The sequence below is a fragment of the Arachis ipaensis genome, chromosome B3 (genome assembly GCF_059453495.1).
Source record: "Arachis ipaensis isolate K30076 ecotype BB chromosome B3, ASM5945349v1, whole genome shotgun sequence".
Lineage (NCBI taxonomy): Eukaryota > Viridiplantae > Streptophyta > Magnoliopsida > Fabales > Fabaceae > Arachis > Arachis ipaensis.
Window position 1 is genome coordinate 1,716,031 of NC_142438.1, and position 24,969 is coordinate 1,740,999.

Genomic DNA, 24,969 nt, shown 5'->3' on the forward strand with positions numbered 1-24,969 from the left:
AGTCTCTATATTATATTTGATTAAGTTATATCTCACTTATCATATTTAGTTTAAGATAAAAAAAAAGATTAAGGGATAGATTTAGAATTTAAAAAGATAAACGGGAGTATTTTTTAAAAAAAAAAATTATTAAAATTTCAGTTATTATTCCTAAAAAATTCAGTCTCTTAAGTTTTTTGTTTATTTTTTTTCGAAGTACTTAAGAGACTAAAAATTTATGACCAAAATTAAAATTTTAGTTCCAACAAACACAATATATCAATACTCAATTTTAGTCCTTCAATCTTGATTCTAGTCCCAAAAAACAAACACAGTCTAATATTACTCATTTTATATTTTTTAAAGTCGAAATATATTTTTTTTATTAGAAAAAAATTATCAGTTTGATTTCTAAATGACATAATAAATGTGGGCAGCTGCTAAAAAATGTTTTATTAGTGATTTATACTTTAATGATTAATTATTACTCACAACCACTACTATAATTAAGTTTAATTTAGTTTGCTTATGTTTAGATTTGCATAAATTTTATATAATTTTTTTAGTTGAAATTAATTAAAATAATATCCTAAAAATTTTTAGTCATACAAATTATAATATTATGTCATGATAATAAATTTATTGTATATCTCTAAAATTTAATCAGATAATCCTTTTTAAAATTTAAACTAAACCTAACTCTATAACCAAACAAATAAATTTAAATTTAAATGATAATAAATTTGTTATATATCTCTAATAGAACTTTCCCGGCATAAGATAACGACACAAATGTTGCTCTATTATGTGGTTCGGTGCATGGCAAGATATTTTAAAATTTTGATCCCTTGCTTCTTTGTTTGTATCCTTAAAATTCAAAGAAACACATCATAATGATAATAACTGCAACAAGATTGCATACTACAAAACAGAGGTAATATTCAATGTAACTCAAGATAAGATAGAAGATAAAAAAAAAAGTTTTTTATTTTAATTTAATTTTTTGATATAATAATTAAAAAAATTCTTTTATTTTATTTATTTATATTTAAATTTTTTAAAAAAATTCAAAAAAATGTATTCATCAAATTAAATTAAAATATTTTAAAAATATAAATTAATATTTTTTCGTCAATAAGTAATAGTTCAAAGGGCTCAAATGGTATAGACTCTCCATACTCAATTAAGAGGTTGCGAGTTTGAGTCTTCTATTTTTTTAAATTTTTGCCAATGCGTAATAGCTCAAATGACATAGACTCCTCATACTCAATTAAGAGGTTGCAGGTTCGAGTCTTCTATCTTTCTAAACTTTTAGCCAATGAGTAATAGCTCAAATGACATAGACTCCCCATACTCAATTAACTCCATACTCAATTAAGAGGTTGAGGATTCGAGTCTTCTATCTTTCTAATTTTTTTTTTAAATAATATTTGAACTTTTTATATCACAAACATTTAAAATATGTCTTAAGAGGTGTATTATTGTGGTCAACGAGTAATAGCTCAAATGGCATGGCATAGTCTCCCTATTCTCAATTAAGAAGTTGCGGATTCGAGTCTCGTATCTTTGGTAAAAAAAAGAAGTGTATTATTGTGATGACAGATATTATTGGCGTTATATGTTATATATTATCTTCAGTAGTATGATGATTATGAAGGTAGATATAACAAAAAAAGTAACATCATCTATGTTATATGGTAGTAATTTTCTCCTCACATATGATAATAGATTTAGATCCATTATCGTTATTATTCTTCTTCCATCCTTCTCAGTAATGATCATGAAGCACTATATATATATATATATATCATCATTGCTAGCTAATGTGCCGCCATTGGAGATGGCGTGAGTATCCAAGAGGCTGGGATACTAATCGTTAGAGTATATTCTTTTTTTTTTACCAAAAATATGAGACTCGAATTCGCAACTTTTTAATTGAGTATGAGAAGACTATGCCATTTGAAATATTAGTCATTGGCAATCGTTAGAGTATATTCGTTTTTTATTTTTAATTTTTTAAAATAAACAATTTGAGGATCATTTATAAAATTTTATTATTTTAAAATCACAAATTTGATAATCAGATTTGTATGTGTACCTATAAAATCCCATCATAAAATTTGGCCTTTAGATTTTCATTTTTACACTAAAAAAAACACATCACATTTATTCATTTCTAAAAAAAATTAGCTTATATTCTATATAAAAAAATAGAACGAACCAATTTTTAGTTAGTTAGTACTAGTCAAATTTAAAATTTAAAAGTTACAATTTAAAAGCAATGTTAAGAATTTATGATCTAGAATGTAAGATAAATAAAATATTTTTTTAAAAAATTAGTTAATATTGGTTGGAAAAAATTGGTTTTCTAAGATTATGTTTAAAAGAGAAATTAAAATTAAGAGATAGAGACTAGAAGATAAAAATTGAGAGACAAAGATTGAAAGATAGATACTGAAAGAAAAAGACTAAATTAAGTCTCTGTATTATATTTGGTATAAAATATACTTAATTAAATTATATCTCACTATCATGTTTAGTTTAAGATAAAAATAGATATTAAAGGATAAATTTAAAATTTAAAAAGTTAAATGAGAATATTTTTAAAAATAATGCTATTAAAATTTCAGTCTTTATTCCTAAAAAATTCAATCTCTTGTATTCTCACTTTTTAAAAATACTAAAGAGACTAGAATTTTATAACCAAATTAAAATTTTAATTCCAATTTTTTATCAACAAACACAATATGTCAATACTCACTCTCAATCTCTCAATCTTAATTCAAATCTAAAAAAATAAACACAATCTAATATTACTCATTTTATATTTTTTAAAGTCGAAAATACAATTTTTTTTTTTTCTATTAGAAAAGAATTATCAGTTTGATTTCTAAATGACATAATAAATGTAGGCAGCTACTAAAAAATGTTTTATTAGTGATTTATACTTTAATGATTAATTATTACTCACTATCCCCACTACTATAATTAAGTTTAATTTAGTTTGCTTATGTTTAGATTTACATCAATTTTGTATAATTTTTTTATTTGAGATTAATTAAGATAATATTCTAAAATTTGTAGTCATATAAAATATAATATATAATATTATGTCATGATAATAAATTTATTGTATATCTCTAAAATTTAATCAGTAAATCCTTTTTAATAAAATTTAAACTAAACCTAACTCTATAGGTTGATTTTTTTTATATAAAAAAAATATTGGTGTTTTTTTTAAATAGAATTATTTGATATAATTACAGATAAGAGAATTTTGTAGGTGAAAAATTAACACGTAGGGTCGTATTGCAACACGTGGGGGCGTACTAGACATGTGGCAGTATCTTGGCCAACACGTAGGGACGTGTTGGACACGTGGCAACATATTGGCCAACACGTAGTGGACGTGTTGAAATATGTGAAGAACGTGTTGAATGATTTTCACAATATTATAATACATTTTAAATATTAATATTCAACCAAAACATCATCTCCATTTCTATATTAAAAATAATTTCTGAACTCTATAACCAAACAAATAAATTCAAATTTAAATGATAATAAATTTGGTATATATCTCTAATAGCTAGAACTTTAATTTCCTCGTATAAGATAACAACACAAATGTTGTTCTATCACGTGGTTCGGTGCGTCGGCAAGATATTTTAAACTTTTTTGATCCATTGCTTCTTTCTTTGACTGTTTGTATTCTTAAAACAAAGAAACACACGATAATGATAATAACACTGCCACATGATTACATACTATAAAAGAGAGGTGTATTATTGTGACAGATATTATTGGCGTTATATGTTATATATTATCTTCATCAGTACCATATAGATACATATAACACGATCTCCAAAGTAGGCTTGTGATATGATAGAGATATATAGGAACTTAACATATCAACAAGATGAGAGAGGAAAAAAAATCTTGAACTATATATGATTTTTTTTTTTTTTTGGGATTCTTAAGAATTCAGATCCCGAAATCGCATCATCCACATGAATGAGAATTATTATGAGTACATATCTACCGTTAAAATTTCAGCAGAATATATCCATATAGGAGAAATAATTGACGCATCCAAACCTCTATTTGATGAAGAAAAATTAACGATGCAAATTTCGGACACCTTGTTAAAATTATTAAATAATATAAAATTATTATTATATGTTTGTTTTTGTCGATTTTTAGTAAATCGATAATAGTTCGTTATCTAGTAGTCTGAAAAAGAAACATATTTCTGTGTGTAAGTACCAGTTTTCTAAAAGTGCATCAAAATGTCTTCGATTAGTTGTGTATCGAGATGACAGATAAATAAAGGTTTGTAAAAGGATAAAGAAGTTTAAAACAAACAATTTCAAAAGGTAAATTGACTGAAATCGAAATATTTGCATTGAAAATAAAGAAAGCAATAAAGTGCCTTTGAGTGAGTCAAAGGACTTTGACATGAAAATTAAAAGTGCAGAAATATAAATTGGACATTGAAATTAAATGGTACTTGGAAGATAAACTTGCTTGAAAAATAAAGTTTACAAGAAAATAAATTGAAAGAGTAAAAAAAGGAACCCTACGAAAAAGTAACTCGATCGCAGACTCATAAATTCTCTGGGGATGTGAGTGTGCTTGATTATTTTTTGAATTAAAGTTCCAACCCTTATTCTCTAAAATTTTCTAGTATTTATAATCTACTTTTGGTAACTGACAACTAATTACAATTAATTACCAAATCACAGCCTTGAATGCATACTCCTTGATAACCGTTCCTGCTTTTTGGCTATAAACGTTTCCTATGACTTCCTCGCGTGATGAAAGCCTTTAACTTCTCCACTACCATAACTGCTCGATCCACTTATTCGAATATCTTGTTCGATCACCTGTCTCGAATATCTTGTCGATTTGGCCTATTCGATTTAATAAAACAAATATAATCTAATCTGCATCGATTACCTCCAACTCACACTTGCACGTGTATTTTTTCGAAAACTGCCTATGTCTTTGACCTCTTTATTACTTCGAACTAACTTACCTTTATCGAAAATATTTTTCAATCAACAATGTTATAAATTATAATGATAATTATATACTATTTAGAGTTATTAAAAAAGTTATTATCAATAATTGTATAATTATTGTTAAAATTTTTTAGTTATAAAACATAATATAACTAATGTTTAATTATCTATAAATATATTAATAATTATTTTTATTATCATTAAAAATAAAATAAATAACTATTAAAAATAATTTTTTTTAGAAATAAAAAAATTTTAGTTTTTGATGTAAATTCAGTTTTTAATCACCATCTTTATTTGTTATTTCTAATTCTAATATATAGTTCTTTAATCTTATTCCATTAAAATCTATTAAATACTACTTATTGAGGATAAATAGCAACTCTTGATATGCAAAATTAGAAGACGATTGTAGTGAATATTTTACTATAACATATTTAATTTGATTATTTTATTAATTAATTATTTAATTAAAAATTAAAAATATTATTTATACACTAAAATTAATTATTATTATGTATTAAATATATGTATTATTTAATTTATTTTTAATATATATTTTGTATTCTAACTTATATGGTATACTAGTGATTAATTTTATTAATTAATTTTAATATATATATAACATATATAGTTGATTAATATTAAAAATATACAGTATTTTATTTAATAGTTAATTTTTAATTTGCAAAGCCTTTGTGAAAAAATAATCCAGGTGTAATTTGCATGAGGAAAAGTATATGGAATCAACTCAAAATCAATTAAAAATGGAACAATTTAATTAATTATAAATATAATAATTAATTTTATTTATTTATGATTTAAAATATTAGTTATTAAATGTTTTATCACCACATTCAAATTAGAAGGAGATGTATCATTGTAACGTGAATCACGAAAACTGATTCAATTAGCTTCTATCTCTTCACCCTCCTTCTCTCTCCAAATGATTAAAACATGATAAATCAGAAAATAAATTCAGAATCATCCAATTTACAAAGAAAAGAAACATTCTAATATCTAGTATAAACACTATTCATGTAGAGATTTTGGATTCATCCAAAAATATTTGGTTGGTTTTTTACTAGAACCATCTTGGTTGCTAGCATTATTGTTTTCATAATCATTTCACATGGAGAAAGGCATTGTATTGTATCCAGTCCTATATATCATCACCATGTAAATCGGATTTTAATTTGTAATTTTGTATAGCACAAATACATAAAAATCAAAATTTTCTAAACCCCATCTTACTACCTAGAAATATGGAGAAGAAAAGGATAATTAAAGTAAGCAAGAAAGAAAGAAGAAAGACTTCCAAAGAATGCTAATAACCAAGGGATAATTAAAGTAAGAGCAAGAACAAAGAAAAAAGAAAGACTAACAACAAAGAATGCTAATTAGCATTGAATTTGTATTGTTCCCAAAAAAAAAAAATTCATCTTACAATGAAAGAAATTCAAGGAAGGGGAAGTAGAAGAATACACAAATAAAACCCCACTTTCAAGTTTTTACTTTTCTTTTTTTCCTTCTTATTTTCAAAGGAAAAAAAAAAGGAGTTTTGTGATATTGGATATGATTTTTTGGTAATTGGAGAAATAATTACCATAAAAAATTGAAAGCCATGATGGAGAATTCTGGCTATGAACGTGTCAGAAATTATGATGAATGTGATGAGAATGAAGAAAGGATGCATCTCAATCCGATTAATAGAACAAAGAAAGATGCCAAAGAAAATGGTGATGTAGAGATGGCTAATTTGCAAGTCTCAGAATCAAGACGTGGCATTATATTTTCCAATGCAAAAGATAATAATAATAATAAAAATGATCGTCTTGTTTCACTAGATATTTTTCGAGGTCTTACCGTCACAGTAAGTATCATTGTTCCTTTATTTTTTTTTTTATGCAATTTTGTTTTTTTTTTAATTTATGAATGTTCAATAATCGGATTGTGTGTTTTTGACCTTTATGCCTTCTTTTTTGGCCTTATTTGTTTATTAATTTATTTATATGCAACTACACAAATTGACTTGCTATATTGACACTTATATTTTGGAGAGGATGATGTTTCAAATGATTTGCCAATTAGTTACACTTATATTGACACTTATATTTAATAGAGTGATCAATTAACTCGTTCATTTAAATAAGTATCAAGAGTTCAAATTTTAATTTATATATGTAATAATATATTAACTAGCATCATATTTTTAAATAATTTTTAAGATTAAAAAATATCGTAATATATAAAAAAATTAGAAAAAATAATAAATAGGTCTTTGATCTTTTATCTCAAAGATAAATAAGTCATCAACTAATTAAAAATACAAAAACGTTTCTTATTTTTTAAAAAGTGAAACATCTAAAACCATCGCCAACGACAATTAAAACTGTACGTTGCCATGTCCCGTGTTCTCTTGTAGTGTAAATATTTTTAAGAGTAGACCTATATTTATCCTTATATATTTTGGATGGAGGACTTAAAAGTCTCATATTTTAGAAAATGAATAATATTTTTATATTTTTTAATTAGTCATGAATTTATGTAATTTTAAATTAAAAAAATCAAGGACTTATTTATTTATTTTCAAAAAAAAACTATATATTGTATATTAGATTATACAAAAAAAAAAATTAAGGTGTGAACAAAACATGCTACTTTTATGCAAATAGTGTACGAAATGAGGGTATTTTACATCAAATGAAATTATGTTTTTTTTTTAATATATAATCTTAATTACATATATCTTGAGAGAATTTTTTTTAATCCTAATAATGCAATTGCTTTATGAGGATGCAGCTTATGGTATTTGTGGATCATGCTGGTAGACTCTTTCCAGGGATTAATCATTCGCCATGGAATGGCTTAACATTAGCAGATTTTGTCATGCCATTTTTCCTTTTTATTGTTGGTGTCTCACTTGCACTCACATACAAGGTATATATATCTATATGTTTAATTTAATTTCACAAGTTAATTAAATTATTTGTATATATATATTTATATATATACATACTTTGTATAAACTAACGTTGGATCAATTTTGCTTAACAAGCTTTATTTATAAACAGAGATTATCTTCTGGAATTATTGCAACTAGAAAGGCAATTCTACGAGCTCTTAAGCTTCTATCAATAGGTGTTTTTCTTCAAGGTGCTTAACTGAGCCTTTTATTCTGTATATGCCAAATTTTCAATTGGTTTAATTTAATTAATTTGTTAGTAGATAATTTTACCAAATTTTTAATTTGGTGCTTGCATATTTAAAGTTTATAATTAGATCTAATACTAAATAAAAAATTATAATTATATACTTACTAGTTGTTATTAATTTAAAATAAAAATACAATAATCCTAGAATATTTATTTTTAAAATATTTCATAACTATTCTACAATAATAAATACAAAAATTAATATTTCAAAAATAAATTGCATTTTTTAGTTAGGATGAATTTGATTGAAAAATTTTTATCTAATATAAAAATTTTGTTAAAGTATAAGAATCCTGTAATTCAATTTTATTTAATTTCATATGTTATTTTAATCAACAATCTTCAGTATAAATATTTATTTATTTTTTTTGGTGACTAGTATAAATATATAAATATTTATTTAAGACATAAAACAATGTGCTTGTATATTAATAAACCAAATATATTATATATATATATATACACACAGGAGGCTTTATCCATGGTCTCAATGATTTAACATATGGAGTGGATATAAAACAAATAAGATGGATGGGAATACTACAGGCAGGTATCTTTGTTCCTCTTTATAGTACTCCTTTTCAAACAAATTTTTTGTTTTTATTTTTTATTTTTATTTTTATATATAGTGGTGGATATATATCATTTGTTATAATTTCTTTGATGATTAATTTCATATTAATTAATTTCGTCAATTGAATTGACTAATTCAGTTGCTACATTGTTAGAAAAAAAAAAGATTTTTTTAATTTTAAATTCGGTTGTAGCAAATTTCACTTTGATTTTGCAGTAATTTTCGATCTAGTTCGATAACTTATACGATTATGTCTCTAGTTAGGGTTGTTAAATGGGTTAACACATGAATTCTTTAAAAAATGTGCACACAAATTAAAATGTTACCATTATTTTCTGTTGTATATATATTATTTTACAAAAATATAAAAAAATAACCCTCACTCCTAATTTTCTTCATTTGATGTCAGAGAATTGCTATAGCATATTTGGTTGCGGCATTATGTGAAATTTGGTTGAAGTGTAATGATTCTGTTAATTCAGTTTTGTCCCTATTAAGGAAGTATAGATACCAGGGGTAAGCCTTCATTTTTTATCCATGTACTTTTAGTTTATTAATTAATTCAAATTTGATGAAGTTACATAGTTTCTAATGGTTAAGGTTAATAAGAAAATGTATCAGAAATAATGATAATTTAAATTTAAATTAAATACTTATTTTACATATATAAAATAATTAAATATAAAGAAAAATAAATTAAAACTTTCACTTGCTTGCTTTTTCAGGTAAAAATTCAAGTGCAATCAACTTCAATTCACGTGAAGTTGATAGTTGGGAGTCGTTAAATGATTTGAATAATTTGACTAAATTTTTATCTAACGATTATCAATTATCAACTTTACGTGTCGCACTTGAGTTTCTACCGTTTTTTCAACTGGCACAGAAATTATAATACTAAACGTTTATGAATAAGAATAATGCATATCTCATAATTATCTATTATTATTATTATTATTATTATTATTATTATTATTATTATTATTATTATTATTATTATTATTATTATTATTTTGGCAGGGCTGTGGTGTTCTTTCTTAGTATCTTTTATCTTTGCTTACTCTATGGGTTATATGTTCCTGATTGGGAGTTTCAAATTCCAAATGTACCTCCAAAGACATATTTAGTAAGTGCAATTCTACAAATTTCTTTTGTTTTTCTCATTATAAATTTAGAGAGTTCAAGGTTTTAGGGGAAAACGTTGTTTCTTTTATTTTTTTAATATGACTCTTAAAATAAATAATATAAATTAGAAAAAAAAGACATTATTAATTGATATAACTAAATTATATGTGTACATTAAATTACTTTCAAACAAAAACACATTTTAATTGATATAACTAATATTAAGTTATTATTTATCTAAATATTATAAATAAAAAAATATTATAAAAACATTATTTTTAATTATTACTAGGTCAAATGTGGTGTAAGGGGTGACACAGGACCAGCTTGTAATGCTGTTGGAATGATTGATCGAAAGATTTTAGGTATACAACATTTGTACAAGAAACCAATATATGCAAGGAAGCATGTATGGATATTCTTTCTTTGATAAACCTAGCTTTTTTACTTTTTTATTTTTTGTTATTCTTATTCTTTGATAAATAATTATCTTAGTTAATTATTTCTATCTTTCTATAGGAATGTAGTATTAATTCTCCTAATTATGGACCATTGCCTCCTAATGCTCCTTCTTGGTGTCAAGCCCCTTTTGATCCTGAAGGATTTTTGAGGTTAGTAGTAAACCATATATATAGTTGATTTTATATACAATTTCAAAATTATAATACACTACAACTGAAATAAACATTTTCTATGGTTATTTATTTTAAAAAATCATTATTCATTTTTAAAGAAAAAATCATTTAGCTACTCACTTCCAAAACTGCCGCAACTCCTACATATAGCGACGGTTTACAAAACCACCACTAAATATTCATTACTATGTCGTGTAATATAATACACAAATATACTGTGATTGATTTTAGTAGTTAATTTAGTGTATAAATAATATTTTTGATATGAATAATGGTGAAAAAATAAAAAATTTTTGACAATACTTTAGCAGTTATTGTTCGGTAATTTTAACAACAAAAAATAAGTTTCAATAAAAGTATAAACAAGCATCTTGCATCATTAGTTACTATTAAAAATGCTTTTCAATTTTTCAAAAATTATTAACATAACCATTGATTGTCAAGAATGCTAACTACTTTCTTTGAAAAGCATTGATGCCCTTAAAAAAAATGCTAATATGTTATTTGGTTAAGTATTTATAGAAAATTAAAAAAAATATAAGGGTATGCTAATTAAAGCCTTATTGACTAGTGTGTTATGAAATTATAGTTCTCTGATGGCTGTTGTAACCTGCTTTGTTGGCCTCCATTATGGGCATATTATAATTCATTTTAAGGTAAAACTCACTTCTTTAATTTCATGTACACATATATTATTATATCTTTATCTTTAATTCATATGCATTATTAAGCTTCTAATTAATATTTGTTTTATCTCCATAATGCTAAATGTAGGACCATAGAGTGAGAATTTTTCAGTGGATGTCCCTAACTTGTTTTCTTGTAATTTTGGGGCTAATATTGGACATAATTGGTAAGCATATTATTCTTTTACTTAGTTGTATTTAGGTTTATTTACGATATTTTTTTTAAATGAGGTGGCATAAAAATAAGAAAGATATAAAGTACTATTTTGATCAACATTTGACTCAATTTTAATTTGGTCTTATTCTTTAATATTTAAATGTTATATTTCAATCTCAAAAAAATTTAAACATATTTAATGTTATCATATCATTAAATTTGACACAAATAATAAATATATCGAAGAATCAATAACATTTCTTCGATTTTATACATAAGTAAAATCATTATACTAATAATCACTAATATATATAAAAGTTTTTCCTTTAATTCTAGAGCTCTGATGATTGATGGTTAAAAACAAAAATGAAAAGAGAAAGTTAAGAACTAAATTAATTCATATCACTAATTCTATTAACTATTTGTGCCAAATTTAATAATTATACAATATTAAACTCGTTTAAACTTTTTTGAAATAAACATAAAATGTTAAAAAAATTAAGAACGAAATTAAAATTTGATCTAAATATTGAAAATTAATATAATAATTTATTCAAATAAAAAAGTTTATCTTTAAAAAGGATAAAAAGTTAGGAAGACCATTTTTATAGCGAATATATTTAATTTAAGAGAAAATTTTACTCCTCTCTCCTGCGAAATGCTAAAATGACACTCCCCTCCCCTCTATTTTATAAATGTACATTTCTCTCCATTCTAACTTTTAAAAAACCTCCTCTTTAATCTATTTTAAACTTTTTGTGTTAATTAATGTTAACTTTATCCATTTTTTAAGAAAAATAAATTATTTTTTAACAAAATACCCATTAACAAAAAAATTATTTTTTATTATTAAATTTTGCTTATCAAAATACCATTTAATAAATTATTCTTTTATTGATTAAATTATATTTTTACTAAAATACTTTTAAAAAAATTAATAATTATACTATTTTTTTGTAAAATACCCTTCAATACTTTTTTAATTATTAAATTATAATTTTGCCAAAATTTTCATTAATAATTTTTTTATATTTACTATTAATTTTTTAATATCTATATATATTATTTTAACATTGAATAAAAAATTTTAGTAAGATTATTTTTTAATATCAATATATATTAATTGTTATACATATTAATAGTGGTAAGATTTTTTTTATTTAATGTTAAAATAATATATATTGATATCGAAAAATTAATAGTAAAATATAAAAATAATTGTTAACAAAAATTTTGGTAAAATCATAATTTAATAATTAAAAATTATTAAAAGGTAGGTATCTTAGAAAAAAATAATTTGATTATTAATTTTTTTAAAAGTATTTTAGTAAAAATACAATTTAATCAATAAAAAATAATTTATTAAAGGATATTTTAGTAAGCAAAATTTAATGATAAAAAATAAAATTTTTGTTAATGGGTATTTTTTCAAAAAATAATTTATTTTTTTTTAAGAAATGGATAAAATTAATATTAGTTAACACAAAAAATTTAAAATGGATTAAAGATGAGGTTTTTTAAAAGTTAGAAGGGAGAAAAATGTACATTTATAAAATAGAGAGGAGGGGAGTGTTATTTTAGCATCTCACGGAGAGGGGAAAGGAATTTTCTCTTAATTTAAATATATACGACACTTTAAATTTGTCTCTGTTTAATTTGTATCTATAATTAATCTTATAAGTCTTGCCTTGCAGGAATGCACATAAACAAACCTCTTTACACACTTAGTTATATGTGTGTGACTGCTGGAGCTGCTGGTATCCTCTTAGCCGGAATATATTATATGGTTTGACATTGATTCCTTGTTTCAAAATTCAAGTATTAATAATGAATATACATATCTAATTATTTTTGTATATTATCTTTATATATCATTATTCCGGATTGGAGAACACGTGTTTAAGTATCGGTGTAACATTTAGAAGATTTTTAGTTAGGAACTTAAAGTATTATATAAAAGTTGTCAACCAAATATATATATATATATATATATTGTACATTTTTTAAAAAAAATTAAGACTATATAATTTAATTTTTGTGGTCAATATTCTATAAAATTATCCTCCAATAGTATAATAAGATCGAAACCTAATTGATGGATATGGGTACAATATACAAACTTAATTATAAATTTAACTATAAATATTTTATTAAAAATTCCTTATATAATATAATCGATTACGTGTACATACTTAGCAGGGACAATTGAAAATTAAGTAAACGTAATTAACGAAAGCTTAAGTATATACACATATATATAATTTGCTCTTATTATTACTTTGGTTGAGTTTGATCTCACTAACAATGTGTTAAAGGTTTTTATTTTGTAAATACAAATTATATTTGTCCCGTTATTTTAAAGATTTAGTTAACATGTGTGTTCTAAATTTTAGTTATTATTAGTGAAATTTTTTTAATTCTTTTATTTTTAATTTAATTTATAAACCTAACATGTGTTCTTAAAGTATAAAATAAATATATTTTTTTTACTCTGTTGTAGGTTGATGTTTGTGGATATAGATACAAGATTAGTTTTCTAGAATGGATGGGTAAGAATGCACTATTGATTTACATAATTGCCACTTGCAACCTCATTCCTGTTGTGCTCCAAGGATTTTATTGGGGAGAACCTCGCAATAACATTGTAATATTCTTGCTTCCCTTTCCAATTTAGTAATTTGGAATTTATTTATTTATTTATTTATTTATTATTATTATTATTATTATTATTATTATTATTATGGCATTAAAAACTTAGAAAATTGTTGGAAATTCTGTATTGTTCATGTGTTGATATCATTATCATCTAATAATTAAAACTTCTATATGTTATAGTTCAAGTTGATTGGTATTGGACGTTGAATGAAGTATGGCAATCAAAGTTGGTGGATGGTTTAGGTCAAAAAGAAGATGTAACAATATTTGACCTTCTCTTTCATTGGATGACTTCATCTTCATGGTTGTGTAAATCAGTTTAAGTATTTTTAGATTTTTTTTGTATCATAAGATAGATAGTATTCACATATTCAATGACAGATTACTTTTTTAAATCTAATTTAATCCTTTCATATATTTTTCTCTGCTGATCAGCATATGAATCCCACAAGTGAAAGATAGGGGAGGAAATGATGAAATGCAAAGTTAAACATATATCTAATAACAAAAAAAAAATCAAACATAATATTACTCCAAATAGTTAATTATAACTAGTATCATAATCACTCTCAAAACATTAAAATATTAAACCATTAACTTAGAAGGAACAAGACCAACCTTAAAACAAAACATTTAAAGATTTGGGGAGTGGATTCTCTCCAGTAAAAAAAAAATTAGATAATGTTCAGTATTTAATCTCATCCTTTATTGCTCTCTTTTTTTATTTATTTATTTTTGGTCGTGAAAGATTATATTTTATTCTCTCAAGTGTTCAAAAAAATAGAAAGAATCCATTTCCAAAGACTTGTACTACTAACCAAAACAAACTAATTAAGATTAAAAACAGAAACAAAATCAACAACTATTTTTCTTCATCGATCACTCCACTAATAAGTACTACTTGTAATGATTAATAACTATAAAAATAACTAAACAAAAACTAATTAGTGGCCTAATAACACCAAATAGGTAAAGACCGATCAAATGATGCAGTCATATAAAGTTGATAGTCGATAACTATTTGATGATCTGACATATTTAACAAGATTGTGCATTCGAGTTTCCACCCACCACGAAATATAGACATGCATGCATCATGATCGACCATTCTTGAGAAGCTTGTGGCCAATCTTGTAACAAGCGTAGGCATCAATGCAAGCATACTCAACTTGTTCAATGCTCAAAAACCTAGATTCCCAATTGCTTTCAAAAATATGCAAAGGCTTCAACATGTTCAAACCAACCAAATCCAAAGCAAGTTTCTTCAGCCCTAGCCATGAGTTCCCATCATAATACCTATTTGGCCACTTCTTACTTGAAAGCTCTCTAATATCAGCATGAGAACCACAATTAAGACCATACTCATTTCTAATCTTAGAAATATCATCAGCAACCTCATCACCCACAAAAGTGAAAGTAGGGTTCATGAGGAAGTTCTTGAGTAAAAGTGGCAGCTTGAAAACGTGGAAGAGTTGCAAGATAAGGCACTTGTCATCAATACAAAGTTGCAATGTTGCGGTTTTGTTGTTCTTGTAGCGAGAATAATTTGTTCCTGCATACAAAGTGATGATTTCTTGAACCCAACGATCTACAATGGTGTATGTGTTAGCGACTGTGGTTTCAATTGCTTTTCCATCAAAGTTGATGGTGTATTTTTTTGTTTGATATAAGTGCATAATGTATTTATTAGAAGGGACATAGTTTAATGAAACGGTTGAGGCACCACTAATTCCTTGTTTAGGGCTTGATGATCGAAGCATTTTCATATGTAAATGAAAAATGAGAGACAACACGAAAAGATATCTATGGAGTTTGTTAACTTGGGATGTATTTATAGAGTTAAGAAATAATATAATGTAATCCTAAATCTACAATTTTCTTTTATTGACACAATTAACCCTACCTTTTTCTTCTTCTTGTTTTTATGACTGAGAGTGCATTTATGTTCATTTAAGGGATCATGTATTTTTCTGGGTTGGACTCTTAGTGTTCCGAGTTTCTTTGGCAAACCCAATGTAAACAGATAGAGTAGAATAAATGTAATTTCATTTTATTTTTTTTTAAAATAACTATTTGGATCTTGCAAAAGGTATATTTATTTTGGATAATATTAGGTAGACAAAGAAAAAATAGTCAGAACTTGTCTTATTTAATATTCATTAATTATTACAAGTTATGACTATTTTTAGTTGATTTTCTTTAGTTACCAAACATTTCTAATTTATTTTTACTATTTACTATTTTACTAACACTAGAAAAGAGGTGGTAGATAACAGTGATTATTTAGTGGTGGTTGGTCAAGCCACGGCTATCTCTCAATTTTGTAACATTTATAGCAGTAAATCTGGTCAAAGTTGTTAATCTACTTTAAACACTCCCTATCTTTCTCTCTCTCTCCATCTTATTATATATATTTTCTTTAGATCCAACCCCACTAAAGTTGTATTATCATTTTAGAAAAAAAAATATACTATTAATCATTATTAGATTAAGATAATAGGATTCACAAATAATAAATGTTAACAAATTCAAAAATGATTAAAACATTATTTTACTATTTTACAAACATTGTTATTTTAAAAGATTTTTTTTCATTTTTTTCTCAAGACAAATCAAATTTAATCTTAACAGCAACTCTAATGATAGTAAAAAAAAGCTCTATTCTAACACATAGAAAAAAAAGGCCATTAAAATAAAAAGTGAAGAGAATCTCTTCATTAAGACCGAGATCAAGAGTCCCTCTAAAAAGGAATTTTCACTAACCAATAATTTTTTATCATGTGACAAATTACTAAAAGAATTTTAAAAAATATATATATTACATTACATATATGTTTATATTAAATAATTTTGTAATTTCACATATAGGAATTTGTTAAATAATTAAATTATAATTAATTAAATAATTATATTATAATTAATTTATTAATAATTATAGTAATTAATTATATTAAATTATTATATTTTTATTTAATTAATAATTTATATTAATTAAACATATTAATTATTTATATTAGTTATTTAAATTATAATTAATATAAATAATTATAAAAAATTAATATTAAATATTATTTATATTTTTATATTAAATTATAATTAATTAACTTTATTTACATAAAAAAATAAATTTAATTTTTACCCATTATAAAATAAATTTTTGTTAGATTATTTATTTTTATTTATAAAATTTAAAATACTAACTACATTACAAAATTAGATGTTGCAATACTAGCGATTAAATAGTTGTTGTACTATTATTATATATGAAATTATTAATTTTTTTTTAATTTTAATATTTTTAATAGTGAATTATTTTTGAATTTATAAATTTTAATAATATTATTGTAACAATAATTTTAATTATTTTAATTAATTAATTAAGTGGGACTATAATAAGGACTAAAGTTAGTTCCTTCTAATGGAGAAGAGAGAGATGTTTTGAGTTCTTATTTATTGTTTATGACGCAAAATCTTATGTAAAATTACTTTTTATGACAGATGAAACATAAATAAGGATTGGGATGAGTTCCGTACTGAAAATGGTTGTACCCTCAATCATTCTCTCATCCTCAAACCTTCAGATCCTATATCAAATTCTCCTCTTCGAGAAAAGCACTGCTTCTGTCGGATTCGAGGTAGTCATCATGCTCCCTCTAATATCCATGATACATGTTAGTTTCTCTTTTATTTTTTGTTAACGGCGTGTTGATATAGTTCTTAGAGATATAATCATTAATGTTATTATTTTTTATTAACTTGAACTTTTAAAATGAGTGTTTCACGACATAATATTAAAGTTTTATGTCCAAAAAGTTAAAAGTTTGGTTCTTAGTTAATCCTAAAAATGAAAAAATAACATAAGACAAATAAAAAAAAAGAAAAGAAAAGAATACCTATGCAAAAATTAAGTAAATTTAAAAGAAGTCTTTGTTTACAAAAAAGTGATAGAAATATAACCATTAATGTTACTTTCTCTTATTAATTTAAACTTTTAAAATAAGTGACTTTATGATGGTAACATTCTAACATAAATTGTTAACGTTGTGTCAGAACATGCTTCAATCATGTGTAATTAGCTGATGATGTATCACTTACTGACATGTGACATGTAACCATCTCATTATATGTAATTGAACTATATTAAGACATGTAATAGTAACAATTTTCGTCAACACATCGTGGGTATATAAAAAATAATCGATGGACTAACATAAATCATGTGAATATCAATTTTAGAAGACTAAATTGAGTATATTAAAAGTTCATTAACCTTAAAATGAGAGTGCAATTTTAAATACCAACATAAGAGATTTACTTTTAAGTTAATATTATTAGTCTATGCTAGAAAAAGTCAATATTATTTTTTTTTAAGTCAGTTATTTTTCTTTTCACATAGAAGACTAATCAGTCCCCGAAAAGAATTTAGTCCAGAGTAGTTAAACTTTATTGTTAGTTGTCTTACATGTTTTAATTGCATAATCTTTTCCCTCTCTCCCTTTTAAGAATGCACTAATGAATTATTATTATTATTATTTGCTATGGCATTAAATACTTGGAAAATTGTTTGTTGGAAATTCTATATTGTTCATGTGTTGATATTATTATCATCTTCTAATTATTAAAATTTCTATATGTATAGCTCAAGATGATTGGTATTGGACGTTGAATGAAGTTTGGCAATCAAAGTTGGTAGATGGTTTAGGTTAAAAAGAAGATGTAACAATATTTGACCTTGTCTTTCATTAGTTTCAATATTTTTAGACTTTCTTTTTGTATCTTATGATATTAAGATATTCAATGATAGATTTTTTTTTTTAATTTAATTTAATCCTTTTGTATTCACATATTCAAAGTTAAAACATATATCTAGTAACAAAAAATCTCCAAAAATAATATTACTCAAAATCCTTAATTATATCATAATCACTCTCAAAACATTAAAATATTAAAAACCATCAAGCAAGTAACATTGAAGGATCAAGATCAACCTAAAAACAAAACATTCAAAGATCTGTAATAAGAACCAAAACAATCTAATTAAGATTAAAAACAGAAACAAAATCAGCAGCTATTTTCCTTCATCACTCCACTAATAAGCACTACTTTACTAGTAATAACTAATAATAACTATAAACATTAAAAACAACATAACTTAAACTAAACAAGAACTAACCATTCTTGAGAAGCACACACTATAGACATAACACCACACACTATAGACATAAATCATGATGATCAACCATTCTTGAGAAGCTTGTGGCCAATCTTGTAAGAAGCATAGGCATCAATACAACCATACTCAACTTGTTCAATGCTCAAAACCCTAGATTCCCAATTGCTTTGACAAATATGCAAAGGCTTCAACATGTTCAAACCAACCAAATCACAAGCAAGTATCTTCAACCCTGGCTTCCTATAATACCTAAGTGGCCATTTCTTATTTGAAAGCTCTCTAATATCAGCATGAGAACGACATTTAAGACCATACTCATTTCTAATCTTAGAAATATCATCAACAACCTCAACTCCCACAAAAATGAAATTAGGGTTCATGAGGAAGTTCTTGAGAGAAAGAGGCAAATTGTCAATGTAGAAGAGTTGCAAGATAAGGCACTTGTCATCAATGCAAAGTTGCAATGTGGCGGATTTGTTGCTCAAATTTGGAATCCCAGTTGGTCTCCATTCAACATCTAAGCCGACGACGACGAATGATTTTCCTGCGTATAGAATGTTGATTTCTCGAACCCATTGATCTACAATGGTGGATTTGTTAGTGACTGTGGTTTCAATTGCTTTTCCATCAAAGTTGATAGTGTATTTGGAAGTGTCATCAGGGTTGAATGAAACGGTTGTGGCACCACTAATTCCATGTTTATAGATTGGTGATGATGATGACCTAAACATGATTCTTATGAGAAAGAAAACAAGAAGATATCTAAAGAGTTTGGTGGTTAGGGATGAGAAGTAATTTGGTAACTTGGGATGTATTTATAGACTTAAAGAAAGAATGTAATGTAACCCTAACCCTATAACTTCTTTCTTTTATTGACACAATTAACCCTACCCTTTCTTCTTCTTGTTGAATTTATGAATGAGCGTGCATGGATGTAAAGTGATGATGTATTTTTCAAGGATGAACTCTTTGGTAAACCCAATGCATAGTGAGAGTTGAATCAATGAAATTTTATTTTATTTTTTTAAAGTAATTATTTGAGTTTTTTTTTTTTTACTATTTACTATTTTGAGTGTTTATCATTTTTATTCGTAAAAATTTTAGATGCTGATAAATCTATCTATAAAAAAAAACTATCAGATAATTTTCTATCCACAAAAAATGATTCTATACGATAAAATTATTCAAATACTGAAAAATTACTTAAAAATTCTAAATTATTTTTTTCTAATTCTAATCTCAACACCCTTTTTTCAAATAGATACTTTTGCAATAGTAAATAATAAAATCAAATATACTTTTGCAAGATCCAAATAGATACTTTAATATAAAATAAAAGAGAAATACTATTATTAGAATTTATTATTTTTAGTTATTAATTATTCATAAATCTTTAAAAATATAAAATAAAATATATTGTTAAATTATTAAATTAAAAGAATCAAATTAAAATAATTAAATTAAGAATCCTGCTAGAGAGTCAATAGAGTATTTGTATAATGTGTACAATGGTCTATTTATTTGGTCTAATATGAGTTAAAAAATGAACATTCAAGATAAAATACTACTAATTTCTCAAACACAATACACTTATACTATCCAAAATAACCATCCGAATACCAGAAATAAACATATGATATCCTACTGAATCAAACATCCCTATATCCCATTGTATATATTATATAAATATTTTATTAGCTCCCTACACTTCTTCTTAAATTAATGATCAAGTGAAAATAAAAAACAATAAATTCTAATACCACCTAACATTTTTCAAGATGATATAAAGTTGCATTGGGTTTGCCAAAAAACTCGGAACAGTAAGAGTCCATCGTAGAAAAATACACCATCACTTAAATGAAGATACATTCATTCTCAGTCATAAAAAGTTAAAAACAGAAAACAAGAAGAAAGGCTAGGTATAAATAACTTAATTAAGTTACTTTTAAAGAAATAACTTAAATAATAAATATTTATATTAAAAGTAACTTATAAATAAGTTATTTTGTATTTAGTTTTTTAGTTCTAAAAGTACTTATTTTAAGAAAAAAGTGATAAAAAACTTTTCATTATGAGAAAAGTCATTTTTTTAACTTCTCTTTAAGCACCAAAATAACTTTTTAAAAAATTATAATTTTATTTTAAAAATTGTACCAAACATTAATACTACACCTTTTTAAAAGTTAAAAGTTAAAAAAAAGTCACTTATAAACCTATCCAAACGGGCTCTATATTCTTTATTTTAAGTCTATATAAATGCTTCCCAAGTTGGTTGCCAAATTATTTTCGCTGTTTAATCCCCACCAAATAATTAAACTCCTCTTATATCTTCTTGTTTTCTCTAGTTTTTCTTTTACATAAGAAAAATGGTCGTGTTAAAACCAATCCGTTATTATAATGGAATCAGCGGTGCTTCAATCGTTTCTTTCAGCCCTGACACTGCGAAATACACTGTCAACTTTGATTATAATCAAATTGAAACCACAGTAGTCACTGACAAAGCCAGAATTGTAGATCAATGGGTTAAAGACATCAATGATCTATATCCAGCAAATGAATCCGTTATCGTTGGCTTAAATGTTGAACGGTGTGGAAGGAAGAACAGAACCGTAACATTGCATCTTTGCGTTGATTCGAAGTGTCTTATCGTTCAACTTTTCTACATTGGCGAATTGCCTCTTTCTCTCAAGAACTTTTTCATCAAACCTAATTACTTTTTTGTGGGTATTTTGGTTGCTAAAAATATTTCTAGGATTCATGATGAGTATGGTGGTGTCAGTTTGGGTAGTGTTCATGCCGATATTAAGGAACTTGCCATGCAAAAATGGCCCGACCGGTGGAATCAGCTGGGTTTGGAGGATCTATGCAGCGATCTACTTGGTTTGAGTATGAAGAAGCCTAAGCTTGTGAGTTTGAGTAATTGGGATGTTTAAGAGTTTTGAGCGTTGAGCAAGTTGAGTATGCATGCATTGATGCCTATGTTTCTTGGAAGGTTGGTCACAAGCTTCTCAGGGATTGTTGATCATGATGATGCATGTTTATGGTTTATGGTGTTATTGGGTTATTAGTTCTTGTTTATTTAATTTCTGTTTTTAATCTTACTTACCTAGTTTTGGGTTTTTTTTTTTTTTTATAGAACCTAGTTTAGGTTGTTAGTACAAGTCTTTGAATATTTTATTAGTAGGTTGGTCTTGTTCCTTCTGTATGTTACTTATTATTAAGGGTTTGTTTTAATATTTTGAGAGTAATTATTTGGAGTAATATTATTTTTGGAGTTTTTTGTTACATATATTAACTTTGCATATTGTCATTTCCACCCTCTATTTATTCTACGGTTTTTTTTGTCTTGTTTCACTTGTTGCTCTTACTTTTTTGTGCATTTTTAAAGCAATATATGTAAGTGTATATATACTACTTAAATTGTAATTTTTAGTTGTCAATATCATTTAATAAATTAAAATTGCTATTAATTTAAATTATTTTTTATTATTTAGTATTTAGTAAAAGTAGTATCAACATAAATTAGTTTATGGGAAAATATAAAAAAATTAATACAAAAATTTTACATGTAAAGAAAGCCACGTAAGAGAGAGAACCATTAAAATCATTTTAGATCAGTTAGTACAAAAATTCTAATAATTCTCTAACATTATTTATACTTTATTTTATTACCTCTTCTTTATTTATTTTACAATAATTGAGAACACTAAGACCATCTTCAGTAGGGAACTCATCCCAGTTCCTGTTTATGGTCCACCTGTCATCAAAAGTAACTCCACATCAGCTTTTGCGTTATAAACAATAAATAGGAACTCAAAGCATCTTTCTCTTCTCCATTAGGAGGAACTAACTTTAGTCCCTGTTGTGGTCCCACTTAATTAATTAATTAAAATACTTAAAATTAATATAATTAATTTTTTTAATAATATTATTTAAATTTATAAATTTAAAAATAATTCATTATTAAAATATATTAATATTAAATAAATTCATATATAATAATAATACACAATATATAATTCGAGATTATACTAATTTATAGTTTTGTGTTTACAACGGCTAATTTTAATAATATCATTAGCATTTTAAATTTTAAAAATAAAAATAACCAACTCAACTAAAAATTATTTTATAAGATATAAAAATTAAATTTATTTTTTAATGTAAGTAAATTTAATTAATTATAATTTAATATAATAATATAAATAATATTTAATATTAATTATAATATAAATTATTAATTAAATAAAAACTTAATTATTTAATTTAATAAAAATATAATTATTTAATATAATTTTTATTATAATTATTACTAATTTAATTATTATTTAATTATTTAATTATTTCAGATTTTATATTATTATTTTTTTATAATAATTTGCCAAATGGCAAGTTATTATTGATTAATTTAAGTCCCTGCTTAGAGGGACTCCCTTACTTTGATCCTTGTGCAGGAACTCACTCCTTTTCTCCTCCAATGGTTAGAGTTCCTATATGTTAGAAAAAAGTCAAAGAGGAACTCACCATTGGAGGTGCTCTAAAAGTCCATCCTAAAAAAAATGTATCATCACTTATTAAATGACCATCTATATATACTCACTATTAATTATTAGACCAAAACAAGACAAAAAACGATATGGAAAGAATGAGGAGCCAATGAAATATTTGTACAATGTGTACAATGGAGGTTTATGGAGTATTAGGGATATAACCATTAGTGTTACTTTTTCTTATCAGCGAATGAGTGGTATCATGACATAGTATTAGAGCGCTAGATCCGAAAGGTCAAGAGTTCGATCTTTGTAAATCCCAAAATCAGTTTAATCTTTTGAGAAGATGTTTATTATCCCTAGTACTCGGATGATTATTCTAGATAGTACGGAGGATGTTCATTTTGTAACTCAATAGCCCATTGTATATATTATACAAATAGTACATTGTCTCCCTAGCGGGATCCAAAATGATAAATTCTTATTTGATAAGTCCATAAATACTGTGCTTCTACAGTATTTGAGAGATTATTCATTGGACTTTGGAGTTGATGAATACTCCTCGGTTGCAAATTAAATCACATTCATTCTAGCTAGTTTGATCTACCAAACTCTGTCTCATCATTTTCTTTTACATAAGAAAAATGTATAGATCATCATCAAGGATCCATAGATTATTTGGCAATAGTAGTAGTAGTAATAATAATAGTGGTGCTTCCAAATACACAATCAACTTTGGTGGAAAAGCAATTGAAACAACGGTTACAAACAAAGCTATTATTGTTGTAGATCAATGGATTGAAGAAATCAATGTTCTTTATATGCTGGAAAATCAACCGTAGTTGTTGGATTAGATGTTTAATGGAGGCCAAATTATTCTCGCTACATGAACAACAAAAAATCCGCAACTTTGCATTGATGAAAAGTGTCTTATCTTGCAACTCTTCTACATTGACAATTTGACACTTTCTCTCAAGAACTTCCTCATGAACCCTAATTTCACTTTTGTGGGGGGTTGAGGTTGCTGATGATATTTCTAAGATTAGAAATGAGTATGATCTCAATTGTGGTGCACATGATCTCAATTGTTTGCTGTTATAGCTCAATTTAATTGGCATTGGACGTTGAAGTATATATGGCAATCAAGTTGGTGTATGATTTAGGGCAAAAATATGAAACAACAATTGAGCTTGTCTTTCATTCATGGATTACATGATCTTCTTCGTAGTTGTGTTGAAGCAATTACAATATTTTAGACT

At 25.0% G+C, this 24,969-nt stretch overlaps 3 protein-coding genes and 1 pseudogene across 3 annotated transcripts; 2 read left to right on the forward strand and 2 right to left on the reverse strand.

Moving 5' to 3' along the window:
* The first annotated feature begins 7,808 nt into the window (after window positions 1-7,808).
* Window positions 7,809-14,457, forward strand: LOC107632411 (heparan-alpha-glucosaminide N-acetyltransferase-like protein (DUF1624)). The gene is made up of 12 exons (XM_088509183.1): window positions 7,809-7,943; window positions 8,078-8,159; window positions 8,688-8,764; window positions 9,202-9,308; window positions 9,810-9,942; window positions 10,207-10,323; window positions 10,434-10,525; window positions 11,139-11,205; window positions 11,324-11,402; window positions 13,087-13,178; window positions 13,893-14,036; window positions 14,228-14,457. Exons 1-12 carry the CDS (start codon window positions 7,809-7,811, stop codon window positions 14,252-14,254), a joined length of 1,152 nt encoding a protein of 383 aa, XP_088365309.1. The 3' UTR covers window positions 14,255-14,457.
* A 684-nt stretch (window positions 14,458-15,141) lies between these two features.
* Window positions 15,142-15,807, reverse strand: LOC110270497 (3'-5' exonuclease-like). Its single transcript, XM_021120113.1, has one exon. It carries the CDS (start codon window positions 15,805-15,807, stop codon window positions 15,142-15,144), a length of 666 nt encoding a protein of 221 aa, XP_020975772.1.
* Window positions 15,808-19,282: 3,475 nt separating this feature from the next.
* On the reverse strand, window positions 19,283-19,951 carry LOC107632410 (3'-5' exonuclease-like). Its single transcript, XM_016336094.1, has one exon. The coding sequence runs from the start codon at window positions 19,949-19,951 to the stop codon at window positions 19,283-19,285; it is 669 nt and encodes a 222-aa protein (XP_016191580.1).
* A 1,635-nt stretch (window positions 19,952-21,586) lies between these two features.
* On the forward strand, window positions 21,587-22,242 carry LOC107632409 (3'-5' exonuclease-like; annotated as a pseudogene).
* Window positions 22,243-24,969: the final 2,727 nt, after the last annotated feature.